At 33.7% G+C, this 14,707-nt stretch overlaps 1 protein-coding gene across 1 annotated transcript in view; it reads left to right on the top strand.

Moving 5' to 3' along the window:
* The first annotated feature begins 1,473 nt into the window (after positions 1-1,473).
* LOC137388340 (sushi, von Willebrand factor type A, EGF and pentraxin domain-containing protein 1-like) overlaps positions 1,474-14,707 on the top strand; it is a 66,084-nt gene continuing 52,850 nt past the window's right edge. Inside the window, exon 1 of the mRNA XM_068074826.1 lies at positions 1,474-1,507. Coding sequence (XP_067930927.1) covers positions 1,474-1,507 — 34 coding nt within the window. The remainder of the gene's footprint in view (positions 1,508-14,707) is intronic.

Raw genomic sequence — 14,707 nt, 5'->3', positions numbered from 1 at the left:
TTCATCACACATACAAGTGGGCTCACCTAAGAAGTACCCCCTCCCTCCACTGGCTCAATGATGTCATTGGCTAACAAATTGTCTAAATTCTGTTTAACCTTTTCTCTATATCCAAAAGGTAACCTACGTACAGGCTGTGCTACAGGAGGCACACTATGGTCTGCATGAAACTTTACAGAAACATCCTTTAATTTCCCTACACCCTCAAAAACCTTGGGAAATCTATCTACTATATCTTTGTGACAACCACTAACAGCATATACAACATTGTCGTTGATAGACAAAATGCCTAAATCTCTAGCAGTTTCATAGCTCAATAAACACATGGTAGCATTGCTAAATACATATAGTTTTGTACTCACTACTCTACCATTAGCAGCACATGCAACATTAGTGTTTATTTCTCCCTTGGGGTCTAGCCTAGTGTTACTTTCATAAGCAAACAGCTCACGGCTAGTAGGAATCAGTGTTGCATCCTTGTGTATCCGATCATATGTCTTAATGTCTATGACGTTGGCGCAAGCTCCTGAATCGATCAAAAATGTCACAGTCTTTCCGGCAACAGACAGTTGTACTTTTGGCATGCCACTTGAAACTCCAGCTATTTGTTGGCTACACTTTGTCGACGTTGATGCCTCACCAATTGTAAATAGTTGATTCTCCTGAAATTGAGTGTTGCTACATTCGGTTGGAGTTGTCTCCTCACTGCCAACTGTACATACTTTCTGTGTTGATGAGCTGTTTGTACAGTATTTCGAGCCCGAGAAATGCCCTCGTCTTTTACAAGTGTTACAAGTTCTACCTCGAGCCTGACAGGATGGGTCACTTCCAATAGGGCCTCTGCGGTTGCACCGGAAGCAGTTGACATCTTTGTCTTTACCCTGTCGAGGCTGACGATTGGTTGTGTTACCAATCCTGTGTATACCATCGGATAGGATTTCAGTTTTGTCTTTACTCGCTGTGCCACTGCTACCATCAGCATACAACTCTGCCTCTACAGCCATCTTAAGCACTGTGTCTAAGTCAAACTGTTTATCATTAGGTATTCTAACAAGACATGAAGCAATGTGAGAATGGTTGATACCTCTTCGAAACTGTTCGAAAAGGTTTTCGCTGAGATTTGTTTTAAAGTCACACCCTCTCGCTGCTTTTCTTAGCCTTACTACGTATTCATTTACCTTCCCATCTGGCCTCCTCTCCACTTGCCTAAACTTCTAGCGCTCTAATATAGGATTTGTAGAGCCTTCGTAATGATCTTTGGGAAGTTTTGGCAGTTCATCGAATGCCATCTCACTAGGCATTCTTGGACTGCACAAGTCCCTCAGTACACCATACATGCATGCAGGTAGACCCGCGACCAACACATGCACTTTGTGTTCATCTTTAGTCTTGCTGACAATGAAATAACTGTTTAGCCTTTCTACATAACCATCCACCTCTCTCTCTGAAAATGCTGGAAGCCCCGCCATAGCCATGGTCAGAAAACAGTCTCTATCGCAGATCAGTGGTATGTAATCCAATGGTTTAATCAAAGAGTTAGTTTAATCCTCGTCGCCAATATTGTGCATAATAATCAGAACTAGAGAGGCACTTGCTTGGTTGCCGTCTATACAAGAACTGGATTATGTACATATATCCAAGGCATACAATGTGCCATAAAACTTGATGAGACAATAATGCAACCAAGGTAAATAAGCTGACTAAACATAATGACCAACATAATGGTTTTCTCGGCATGCTAATGAAAACATACAATATGTGGGAACTAAGACACTACAATTGTAATGATCAACCATTACCTAAATATTCTGGTATCAATGCTGATATATGGCAATACAGTGTGAACCAACCTTTAAGCATGTGATACAACAGCACAAAAAAGACACAAACTATTGCCATTTGCTACAGTTGACTGGCTACACGCAGCTGTCAAAGATTTGATAGGTATTTAGGCATCAAATCAAATTACATACCAAGCAAAGCTGTCACCCCATCTAGTTCTGCAATTACTCATATACTAATGTCACATATCAACTGTTTCATCATAGAAAAGGGAGCTCTCAGAAAATTAAGGATTGTAATTCTTGCAGCATTACGGCAGCAATTTTTGTATTTTACTACGGTTCATAGTTTACATAGAATAGTAGTATGCTTATTACTGAATTTAACTTGTTCAAATATTAATTTCTTTAGCAGATTTTTATTTACTTAGAGTTCATCCATCTTTGATCCCCTGCTTACAAACTTCAACCTATAGAAGACTATGTTCATTTTTAACTTTATATCACAAGCTCCTTGATTCAGTCAACACTTTTGTGATATAAAAGCTAATTTAGTAAACTTATACACAAAAATACAAAGCAAATTGTTTTGTTCCATAAGAAAATTTGCTTTTGACACAGGCTATATAAACACATATTAGTTATTTTATGTTAATAATTAACAACAGTGGTAAACAGACAATATACGATAGCTACTTTTTTTGATGTAATAAAATACAAAGAATACACTTTATACTTTTAGTATGCAAAATATAACAAAACATTTTTGTTATGTGTCATGTTAGAACCCTCTTAATACCTAAACCATATGTGTAATTTAGGCAGTTGGTGTAGTGGTACAGGCGTCAGCTTTGTAAAAAAACTGAAAAGATGTAAAACTTTTAGAAAGAAGGTATACAAACCTCTCATGAACATGATTAATATTCTTTATACTTCTATTATGAATACTTTCAAGTAGTTAAAAAGCTGTTATTGACACTATTTTATTACCTAATGTTTTCAGAAGTTGACCGGCAATGCTGGTCAAAATTGTTAAGAATTATGGTAACGGTGCATCTTAGTTCGTTCAAATGCGCATAAAATGCGCAATCATATGAACCAGTGAAATGAGCTTCATGTAACTATGTTAAATGTATACATAAAAATTTAAAATCCTTTCAAGTTTTGCATACTGAGATAAAAATTCCTATCTGCCAATATTCCAACAGAAATCGTAATTTTTCCATAAAACAATTTTAACTTCTCCATAAAATACCAGCAAACAAAAATATCAGACTGTATAGAAATTTCCCAACTTTCTAATGCATATTCATTCAAACCCCTGCGAAAATTTGAAAGCAAGCTATAGTAGTTTCTATACAGCTACGTCTGAGGTTTAAATTATGCTACAAGATAGCATAGCCCTTAAGAAACTTTGGAGTTGTGTGCCCTCCGTCACAAAATGTTCAAGTGATGCTAAGAGATAGACAAGTTGAGTTGCAAAAAGAAGCCTTTCATGCTGAATTGGTCTGTCAGATCCTTTTTAAATCTAGCAAAGTTTCGGAAATATCAAATATTCGAAATATCAACATTTCTAACTGGATTAATAAATTAACCGAAAGTAAATTACAAAGGACAAAGGCTGGCATTTTAAAACTGAATTTTCGAAAGAATGAAAGAGTCACATGCTATTCAAACAGAAGCTAATATCTAATAAGTTTAATATTTCTACTTTGTATGACCTATATCACATCTAATTTTCTAATACATCTGCAACTTCCACTATTATTGGACCATACAACCTACAATTTTATATATGGGTAGGCTAGCTACCATAAGATAACTTTGGCAACAACAATTATACATAGTTACCAAACTGACAACATCGGCGATACTCCAGTGACTTCTTCTGCTAGATGTTTATGGCTAGCAAAATATTTTTAACCAATTCTCAGACTGATTGAATAAACATCTGTAAGTTTTACTGACTCACTTCCCTATACTTGCTAAAATTATTGACCTTTTAACATTTGAAATTTTGCCAAGCTATTATGACCTGATGCTGACAAACTTGTCAACACTGCCCAAAAAATTAAAAAAAAAATTCCTATGAGTAGGATCAAAGTTGAACGACCAAAGTTGTGATAACACCTAGTTCCTCCTTGATTTTGTGAAGTACTGCCTACATGTTAGCAGTTTATCAGCAAACAGCAATGTGATAGTTATGTTTCTAATTTAATTTAATCTAAATTTAAAACCAAATTTAAAAGACATTCTTCAGAGTAGGAACTAAATTAAACAGCCATAGTTGTGATAACAGCTAGTTCCTCTTTGACTTTGTGAAGTACTGCCAAAAGATTAGAATTTTTATCAAACCACAGCAATGCCACAGTTACTCTTTAAAAACCTAAGCCGACTTGTTATCAAATTTAGTTCCATAGCACTTGTTATTATGAGCACATAACTTAATTAAAACCAAAACTGCTCTCATTGTTTTGTAAGACCAATAAGATATGATGAGGCCAATTGATAAATCCAGCAAGAAGAAAATTTCCTCTGATCAAGTTATATTGATTTAATCAAAATGTGAGGATCATGTGACCTGCGCTGGCAAAGGAAGTTGAGATCCACAAAAACAACTGCAATCAGAATTAGTAGTTCTCTCTACATACAAAGCTCTCTAAAATTCATAATTTGACTGTATAGTTGGTCTGCATTTAGAAATATGTTTGCCATGCTGGCTGTAAAGCCTGGTTTCCACTATATTACCATATGTTGGTGTGGTCCTTTGTTGGTTTTCATCAACAACTATGTGCACCAGGGACAGATATCAGTGACAAAGCAACACGAGTATGTTGGAAAACTTTGCGTCGGTCAAGCTTTCCTGATAGTTCAACAAGCTTGAGGGCAGCCTATACAGTGTGGACTATTTTGGCTATGATAATTCGTGGTCAGGCAGCGTGATCACTATTTATTAATATGTTTGATAGTTGCTGCTGGATTAGTATTTGATGCGAGCATGCAAAACAAAGAGGTTTCTTAGCAAATAAAAATAAAAACATTACATAACAGAGTATTGGCTGTAGCAAACAAGATGGGTTTGTGATAGTGTGAACATTGTAATGATCAATCAGTGTCTAAATATTCTAATATCAATGCCTAGATATGGCAATATATAGTGAACCAACTTTTAAGCATGTGATACAACAGCTTGCATAATATATGCAAACTGTTGCCACGTGTTAAACTTGATTGGCTACATCCAGCTGTCAAAGATTTGATAGGTATTTAAGCATCCAAGCAGATTACATACCAAGCAAAGCTGTCACCCCATTTAGTTTTGCAATTACTTATATGCTACTGTCACATATCAACTGTTTCATCATAGAAAAGAGAGCTCTCAAATAAGTAAAGATTGTAATTCTAGCAGCATTATGGCAGCATATTTTGTCTTTTACTACAGCTCATAGTTTACATACAATAGTAGTATGTGTATTACTTAACTTGTTTAAATATTAATTTACTTAGCAGATTTTTATTCACTTTGAGTTCATCTATCTTTGACCCCTGCTTACAAACTGCAACCTATTGAAGACTATGTTCAATTTTAACTTTATATCACAAGCTCCTTGATTCAGCCAAATCTTTTTTGATATAAACGCTAATTTGGTAAACTTATACTCAAAAATACAAAGCAATTTGTTTTGTTCCACAAAAAGACGTTTTGCTTTTAACACAGGCTATATAGACACTCAGTAGTTATTTTATTATATTAATTAACAATAGTGGCAAACAGAAAATATACAAAAACTACTTCTTTTCAATGTAATAAAATACAAATAATACACTTTATACTTTTTTTAGTACGCACAATAAAACGAAAGATTTTTGTTATGTGTCATGCTAAGAACCTTCTCTTAATACCTAAAGCAATGTGTAATTTAGGCAGTGGGTATAGTGGTAAAGGCGTCAGCTTTGTAAAGAAAAACTGAGAAAATGTAAAACTCTTAGAAAGAAGGTATACAAACCTCTCATGAACATGATAAATAGTTTTTATATTTATGTTATGAATACTGTCAATTAGTTAAAAAGCTGTTATTGACGATATTTTATTACCTAATGTTTTCAGAAGTTGACCGGCAATGCTGGTCAAATTTGTTAAGAATTACGGTATTGGTGCATCTTAGGTCGGTAAAACGCGTATACAATGCGCAATCATATGAACTAGTGAAATGAGCTTCATGTCACTATGTTAAATATGTACATAAAATTTTTAAATTCTTTCAAATTTTGCATACTGAGATAAAAATTCCTATCTGCCAATATTCCATCAGAAATTGTAATTTCTCAATAAAATAATTTTAACTTCTCCATAAGATACCAGCAGGCAAAAATATCAGACTGTATAGAAATTTCCCAACTTTCTAATGCATATTTATTCAAAGCCCTACAAAAATTTGAAAGCAAGCTATAGTAGGTTCCTTGCAGCTATGTCTAAGGTTTAAAATATGCTACAAGATAGCAGAGCCTTTAAGAAACTTTGGAATTGTGTGCCCTCCGTCACAAAATGTTCAAGTGATGCCAAAAGATAGACAAGTTGGGTTGCAAAAAAAGCCTTTCCTGCTGAATGGGTTTGTCAGATGCTTTTTAAATCTAAAGAAGTTTAATTCGGAGAGATCAAATAGGTTCACCGCTCAATATTTCTAACATTGAGATATTCTGTGAGCTTTATGGATCAATAAATTAACTGAAAGTAAATTACAAAGGACAAAGACTGGCATTTTGAAACTGAATTTTCAAAGGAATGAAAAAGAGTCACACGATGTGCAAACAGAAACTAAAATTTAATAACAGTTTAATGTTTCCACTTTGTATGACCTACATCACATCTATTCTTCTAATACATCCACTACTTCCACTATCATTTGACAATACAACCTACAATCTTATATATGGGTAGGCTAGCTACCATAAGATAACTTTGGCAACAACGATCATAGTTACCAAACTGACAACATCGGCGATACTCCAGTGACTTCTTATGCTAGATGTTTATGGCTGGCAAAATATTTTTAACCAATTCTCAGACATATTGAATAAACATCTGTAAGTTTTACTGGCTCACTTCCCTATACTTGCTAAAATTATTGACCTTTTAACATTTGAAATTCTGCCAAGCTATTATGACCTGATGCTGACAAACTTGTCAACACTGCCCAAAAAATTAAATAAAAATTCCTATGAGTAGGATCAAAGTTGAACGACCAAAGTTGTGATCACAACTAGTTCCTCCTTGACTTTGTGAAATACTGCCTACATGTTAGCAGTTTATCAGCAAACAGCAATGTGATAGTTATGTTTCTAATTTAAATTAATATAATATTAAAACCAAATTTACAAGACATTCTTCAGAGTAGGAAGTAAATTAAACAGCCAAAGATGTGATCACAGCTAGTTCCTCTTTGACTTTGTGAAGTACAGCCAACTGATTAGAATTTTTTTCAAACTACAGCAATGCGACAGCTACGCTTCAAAAACGCTAAGCCGACTTGTTATCCAATTTAGTTACATAGCACTTGTTATTATAAGCACATAACTTAATTAAAACCAAAACTGCTCTCATTGTTTTGTAAGGCCAATAAGATATGATAAGGCCAATTGAAAAATCCAGCAAGAAGAACATTTACTTTGATCAAGTTGTATTGATTTAATCAAAATGTGAAGAGCATGTGACCTGCACTGGCAGAGGAAGTTGAGATCTACAAAAACAACTGCAATCAGAATTAGTAGTTCTCACTACGTACAAAGCTCTCCAGGATTATGAGAACAGCTTGCATGTGGTAGGCCTTTTATAACCTTCTGGTTTGTTTAGTGTATTTAAAGTTTTTCAGCCTATTCTTTAGCAACTTGTAAAAATATAATATTAAAATATTATTCTTAGGATTCGACAGGATTTAAAAAAGAACTTCTTTTGATATAAGGATGCTCTAAATAGCAGATATGCAGAACGTTTATATTTTTATGCTTGAGGGTATTCTTTAGGTACGGTTTAGCTGTGGTTCGTAAGGTTTGGTATGTAAAATAGTCGATTAAATTGCAGATATTCAGACACATCAAAACTTATTGTTCTCTATAGCCTAAAATTACTCGTCATAACTCTCTGGATTTATATTTTTACTGAATAGTTTATTTGCACTTAGAAATATCTTTGACATGTTTGCCATAAAGTTTAGGTTCCGCTACATCACTGTATGCTAGCTATGTGAACCGAGACTGATAGCAGTAACAAAACAATGCGACTACGTTAGAAAACTTTGCTGCATTCCGTAAACAATTAAATGAATCAGCGCAATGACCTTGATGAAGCTTCTAGCTGTGCTACTTGGCATTGCCCAGGTAATAAAAAGCAGCTTATGAACAATGAGAGATAATAAGTTGCCTGCCACTTTGAAAATGCTGACACAACTGCTGTTAATGCTTCTCATAACTTTGAACATAAATTGCTTTGGTGAGTATTTTATTATCCAATATAACTACGTGTATCCTCTTCTATTGACAGAATTTTAAAAGAATTCTAAAGTGCTGCTTATAGAAATACATAAAAGTAGCTCTTGAATAGCAGTAACTTATGTTCTAGTTATTTCTTTGATTAATCATTTTATAAAAATATTTAGCGTCTCTCCATTAGTGTTGTTCAAATACTTAATGTTTTTAGTGATTCATTTAATAACAATTAGACTGTTTACAGGCAAGTAGATTTGACAATGAAGTGCATCAGATTTACTTTTTAGCTTTTATCTTAAGTAAACTTTACACTGTTTTGATGGAATGTACTAATTGTCTAGCCACAAGCTATTCAGGTTGTTAGCTGAAAATTATAATTTAAAGTAAATGACCTAATAGTTATTAATTTCCTGTGAGAAGGCAAAATGATGAACAAAATTGAGTTTTTTTTAAATGCACAGGCCAAATGTTGCTCAACAAAGTTTTTTCGAAAAGTGTCCTAAAGGTTGAATTATTCTAGCAAATTTATTCCAGCGGAATGTTTAAAATTTTGAACGAAAAAAATTTTGAACCAAAAGCTTTTTGAGTTTTTTCAAGTAGCAATCATTTCAAATTATTTTGCTTGTGATAAATATAATGTTCTCATGTCTAGTTGTAAAATTGAACAAAGTTTGTTACCTGCACTGTCAACAACATTTCAAACCATTTTGAAATTTCATAACTTACTAACCAGATTTATTTGGTGAAGATCTTTTGCACATGAAATCCCAAAATCTGTAAGCAATAGAGCAAAAACATATTCTCATTTAATCCTCTTTCATATTCAATGCTTTTAGTCTCATATTATAATGATAGAGATTCTACTTACTTTTTTAATAGCACATTAGTAATTATGTGCTATTAAAATTAGCTAACTAAAATTTAGATATAAAATATCCATGCATGTTGTATTTGAACTCCCTCTGAATTTTAGATCACGCATCTAACCACTGAGCTATACAGTCCTTAGCCTTAATATGCTCTTATCATATACCATATACCCTATGTACACACTAAATGTGCACTTTTTATTATTAGCTAATACTAGCTTTTGCATTGCTTCTATTTTGAATATTTTTAAAACTAATTTTTCGCTACCCTTACTTATTTTTTATACTGTAATTTTTAAAATTGCCATATCACTTTCAAATCCCGCATCTGTTTCCGATTTTTGTAAGGCTCCATTACTAAATCAATAAAGGCCAATAATTCACGTCGACAATTGTATTATCTCGAGTAAGAATAACCTCTACATTCTCTCTCCATTTGGTCAGACAAAGTACCAGACAAAAAGAGTCTATTTAACTTGTACTAGCATTGAGAGGTACCAGTATCATCATACTCAAAGTTTTGATGGATAGCTTCTGTTTTCATAGAAAAAATAGATTATATTTATCTCTTTATTTGCTAAAAGTTTCACATTTACAATTAAATATTTTTACAGTTATTATATTATGATAAATGCAAACAAAAATATCAGACTGCATAGAAACTTTCCAACTTTCTAATGCATATTCATTTAGAGTTCTGAAAAGTTTCGAAATTAGCTTATAGTAGTTTTCATACAGCTACATCCGAGGTTTAAAATGTGTTACAAGATAGCTTAGTCTTTAAAACAGTTTGGAGTTGTGCACTCCATCACAAAATGCCTGAGTGATATCGATAGAGTCTGATAGACAAGCTGGGATGAGAAAAAAAGCCTTATAAGCAAAACATATTTGTGTTACCTTTTCCAAATTTAGAAAAATAGTGACTTTAAGAATTCAATTAAGCTCAACTTTTAGTATTTCTAGTATTGAGATACACTGTGAACCTTTTTGGAACAACAACTTAACTGAAAGCAAATTACCAAAGACAAAGACTGGTGTTAAAAAACTGAAATTTCGACATGAATGAGTAAAAGTCACGTGATGTGCAAACAGAAATAAAACTCTAATAACAGCTTACTATATTTGCTTTCTATGACCTAAATGACAACTATTATTTCACTACTTCTACCGTTATTTAACTATAGGATCTGAAATCTTATCTTTGGGTATTCTAGTTACCATGAGCTAACTTTGGCAACCACAATTATGGTTCTTTAGTAATACTATAGTGACAATCTCTACTAAACGTTTTTTTGCTGAAAAAACTGTTTTTAACGTGTTCTAGGATTTTATGACATATTAAATAGACATCTATTGATTTTTCACTGACGCCCTTTCTTATACTTGCTGAAGTTGTTGACATTTTTACATTGAAAATTTTGGCCAAGCTGCATTGACATGATGATGATGACAAACCTCATTCATAAAAATTAGTAGTTTTTAATACATACTAAAGTGTCCAAAGTTATGAGTCCATTGTGAACACAGATGCATGCGCACATGCAGATGCATGCACCCACACACGCTCAAAAACAGGCTGATGAACACGCACATGCATGAGAACAAGCACGCACGCACGCACGCACACACACACATCCAAACATGCACACATGCACACACACACACACGCGCGCGGGCACACACACACACATGCACACATGTACACACACGCACACACGCACACATGTACACACACACACTTGAATACACGCACGCGCGCACACACACATGTACACCTACACGCAAGCATGAACATACATGAACACTCTCAGGAAGTGTTTAGTGAACCTGCATGCAAAATGAAACAAGTGAGTTGAATTCCTGTGTAAAACAATATTTTTTCTTAAACTTTTAGCATGTTTTTGGAAATATGGAGAAACAGTCATCAATTTATTATAAGAAACATTGCCACCAGTGTTGTTGTATGAGTGTTTAGGACGTTCACAGCATACATTGTATAATTTGACTGTTTCTATGCATTTGACATAGCATACATTTTACGTAATTGGTTGTTTAACCTAGTCAAACTATTTGTGTAATTAGTAGCTCCATGCAGTAGTACCTCTTGTGTAATTAGTAGTTTTACATAGTCGTACGGTATCTGTACTGAGTATATGTATGTCATATGCAATGGCGTTATTGTGCTCTCTATTTATAAATTTTTAAAAGTTTGACCCTGCCATTTTGGTAGGGTGCCATTTTGTTTACCATCAGTGTCTTTTTCTTACAATAGAAATTCAACCAATTTTCTTAGGTAAGGTCTTCTTGCTATGTTTCATTGTATTGTTGGTAAATTAGAATAGGCCTTCTCTCTTCTCTCTCTCCTCTCTCTCCTCTCTCTCCTCTCTCTTCTCTCCTCTCTCCTCTCTCCTCTCTCCTCTCTCTCTTCTCTCTCTCCTCTCTCTCTTTCCTCTCTCTCTCTTCTCTCTCTCCCTCTCTCTCTTCTCTCTCCTCTCTCTTTCCTCTCTCTTTCCTCTCTCTCCTCTCTCCTCTCTCTTTCCTCTCTCTCTCTCTCTCCTCTCTCTCCTCTCTTTCCTCTCTCTCTCCTCTCTCTCTCTTCTCTCTCCTCTCTCCTCTCCTCTCTCCTCTCCTCTCCTCTCTCCTCTCCTCTCTCCTCTCCTCTATCCTCTCTCCTCTCCTCTCCTCTCTCCTCTCTCTTCTCTCCTCTCTCCTCTCCTCTCTCCTCTCTCCTCTCTTTCTCTCTCTCTCCCTCTCTCTCTATCAACATATAAGTAAAATAGGCATCATAATATATGATTTAGCTGTCACAACAATGTAACCTATTGCATGCTTAGTATTTCTCCATAACATATTATTACTGTTCTTTTAATTTTCACAACTGCTACAGGAGAGACAGAAGTTGACTTCTTTGAGTATGCTGAACCAACTGTTGTTGATAGTTCTTATAACATTGAATAAAAATTGCTTTGGTGAGTATTTTACTATCCAATATAACTACGTGTATGCCGTCTATTGACAGAATTTTAAAATAATTAAGAAGTGCTGCATTTATTAATTAATACATGAAAGTAGCTCCTGAATAGCAGTAACATGTTTTCTAGTTTTTTCTTTAAATAATAGTGTTGGTCAAATCACTAGTGTTTCTTTTTGATTCATTTAAAAACACTTAGACTGTTTTATGCAAGTTAATATTAAACTACAGCATGTCAAATTTACATTTTAGCTTTTTCTTAAGAAAACTCTTACACTGTTCTGATGGATTATATTAAATCCAACGTAACAAGCTATGTAGGGTGTTAACTAAAATTTATAACAAAAATAAATGAGCCAATAATTAATATTTTGCTGTAAAAAGGAAAAATGATAAACAGAATTTGTTTTTTTAAATGCACACAGCCAATGTGGCTCAACAGAATTTTTTCTGTTGTCTTAAAGGTTGAATTATTCCAGCAGTTAACAAGTTTAAATTTTGAACAAAATAATTTTGAACTTCTTCAAGAAAGTAGCAATTAATTCAAATTATTTTTTCAGTGACAAACTGAGATTTCTGACGCTTAGGCGTAAAAATGAACACAGTTTGATATCTGCAGTTTCCACAATATTTCAAACCATTCTGAAGTTTCTTAACTTACCTACCAACCAAAATTATTTTGCTATGAGTTTTTTGCCCTATGAAATTTCAAAATCTGTAAGCAACAGAGCAAAAACATATTCTCATATAATCTTTTTTTTATTTTCACTGCTTTTAGTCTCATATTATAATGATAGAGATTTCACTTACTCTTTTTAATACCATATTAGTAATATACATGTACATATCAAGATTTTTTGTGTCATGTTATCTCTGAAACTTTTCAGCAACGAGATTTAGGACAAACAAAATAAACTGCAATTATTTTTAGGTTGAATACCTGCTTGATATTCTTGTCAAAATAGCTTTCAACTATGAGTACTCTCATTGTAAGTTATTTTAGATTAACACCTGTAGATAACTTTGGCATTTCAGCTGGCTTCATTTCACATTACTGTAATGACTCAAGCGTTTCAGATAAAGGATTTAAATAATTCTTTAAAAGGACTTGGTAAACAACAAAAGTATCTTGAACAATTTTATTATTTGTTTCAAGAAAAGATTCACTAGAATATTCTCCAAATATCTTTAGCATTAAAATAGAATAAATATTTCTTATTGAACTAATAAGGTAAGCTTGAAAGCTAAAACAGTATCCAAATGCTCTTTAAGCAGGTTTTTACTTCTCACACTTACTGAAAACAATTTCGTTTTGGTATATTTTGTAAAAAACCATTTATCGGTGGTGTGACAATTATCTTCAAGTTTCTGTTTTAACGATGCCCTGTATGTTAATATGAAAACCTAATACCAGTTTAGTAAAAATTCTGTAGGTTATAAATACAGCCTTGTATGTTTTTGATTTAATTTTTGCATTGCATTTAGAAACTTGTCAAAAAACATAAACAAAACAAAAGTAATTCCTATTTGATAATTTTTTAAATGAGAAAAGCTTTTTGGTTTCATGTATAAGAAAAGGAGAATATTTGTATTGAATTCACTAGCTGAATACTCGGCGTTGCATGGGTATTTAAACAGCTTACAAACAGTGGCAAGTAATGTAGTTGCCTGCACTTGTCATGAGCCTGGCACATTGTCAATGACTAATTTGATTAAACTGGTATCCCTATTGCTACACTTACAAATAAGAGTCGTGAGAGCAAGAATAAAATGATGTTGTGCCGTAACACAGGGCGGTATGCATATTTTCATCCACATATTGACATATATGGCCCAATGAATCAAGTAATCTTGTGTAGCTCGATGGGTTAGCCTATCAACTGGAGAATGAGAGTCTGAAATCTTCTGTGATACAGATTCTCTAGTTCAAGAGGTAAATATCTATAACTGAACACACACACGCATGCACACACGCAAACACACACATGCACACACGCACGCACACACGCACAGCTTACTTACCAACTTTTTAATAACGAACTTGATTTATGTTTGATGAGCTTGCTTCGGCATAATTGCAGAAGACTACTGATCTCGAATCTCAGTTACAGCAATGCTTATTATTTACATTAAGGTGTACACGTACAAGCACAGCTAATCACAATTTACACATGTGTATTTTCACTACTAGTTTGCACATATCCATGAATAAAAACAAGACTACGATTGTGTAGAAAAGACGGTATTTCATTGATCTTTGCAAATGTTGTTTGCTGAAGAAAAACTAACAACTCTCGTGAAACCTAGCATTAATTCAGTTCTTGTTGCAACAGCAGATGATTGTGGGACAAGTAACTTGCAAGTTATACCTGTATTTGCAACTATTTTAATGAGTTTGTAAACCTAATCACAAAATAAGTTAAAGTTCTTACTATTTTAAAAACTGAAGCTATTCAAACAAAACTGATGAAATAAGAATTACAGCAGCTATATAACTCTTCTTGAGTAATCTAGGAGTTGCAACAGTGCTCTTTCTTTTAGTCAACTATCATATGATTCAAATTGTTGGGAATGAAACTTCCTAATGTTTCTGTAACGTTATT

This window comes from Watersipora subatra, chromosome 2, assembly GCF_963576615.1.
Source record: "Watersipora subatra chromosome 2, tzWatSuba1.1, whole genome shotgun sequence".
Lineage (NCBI taxonomy): Eukaryota > Metazoa > Bryozoa > Gymnolaemata > Cheilostomatida > Watersiporidae > Watersipora > Watersipora subatra.
This window is presented reverse-complemented; position numbering and strand designations above follow the sequence as displayed.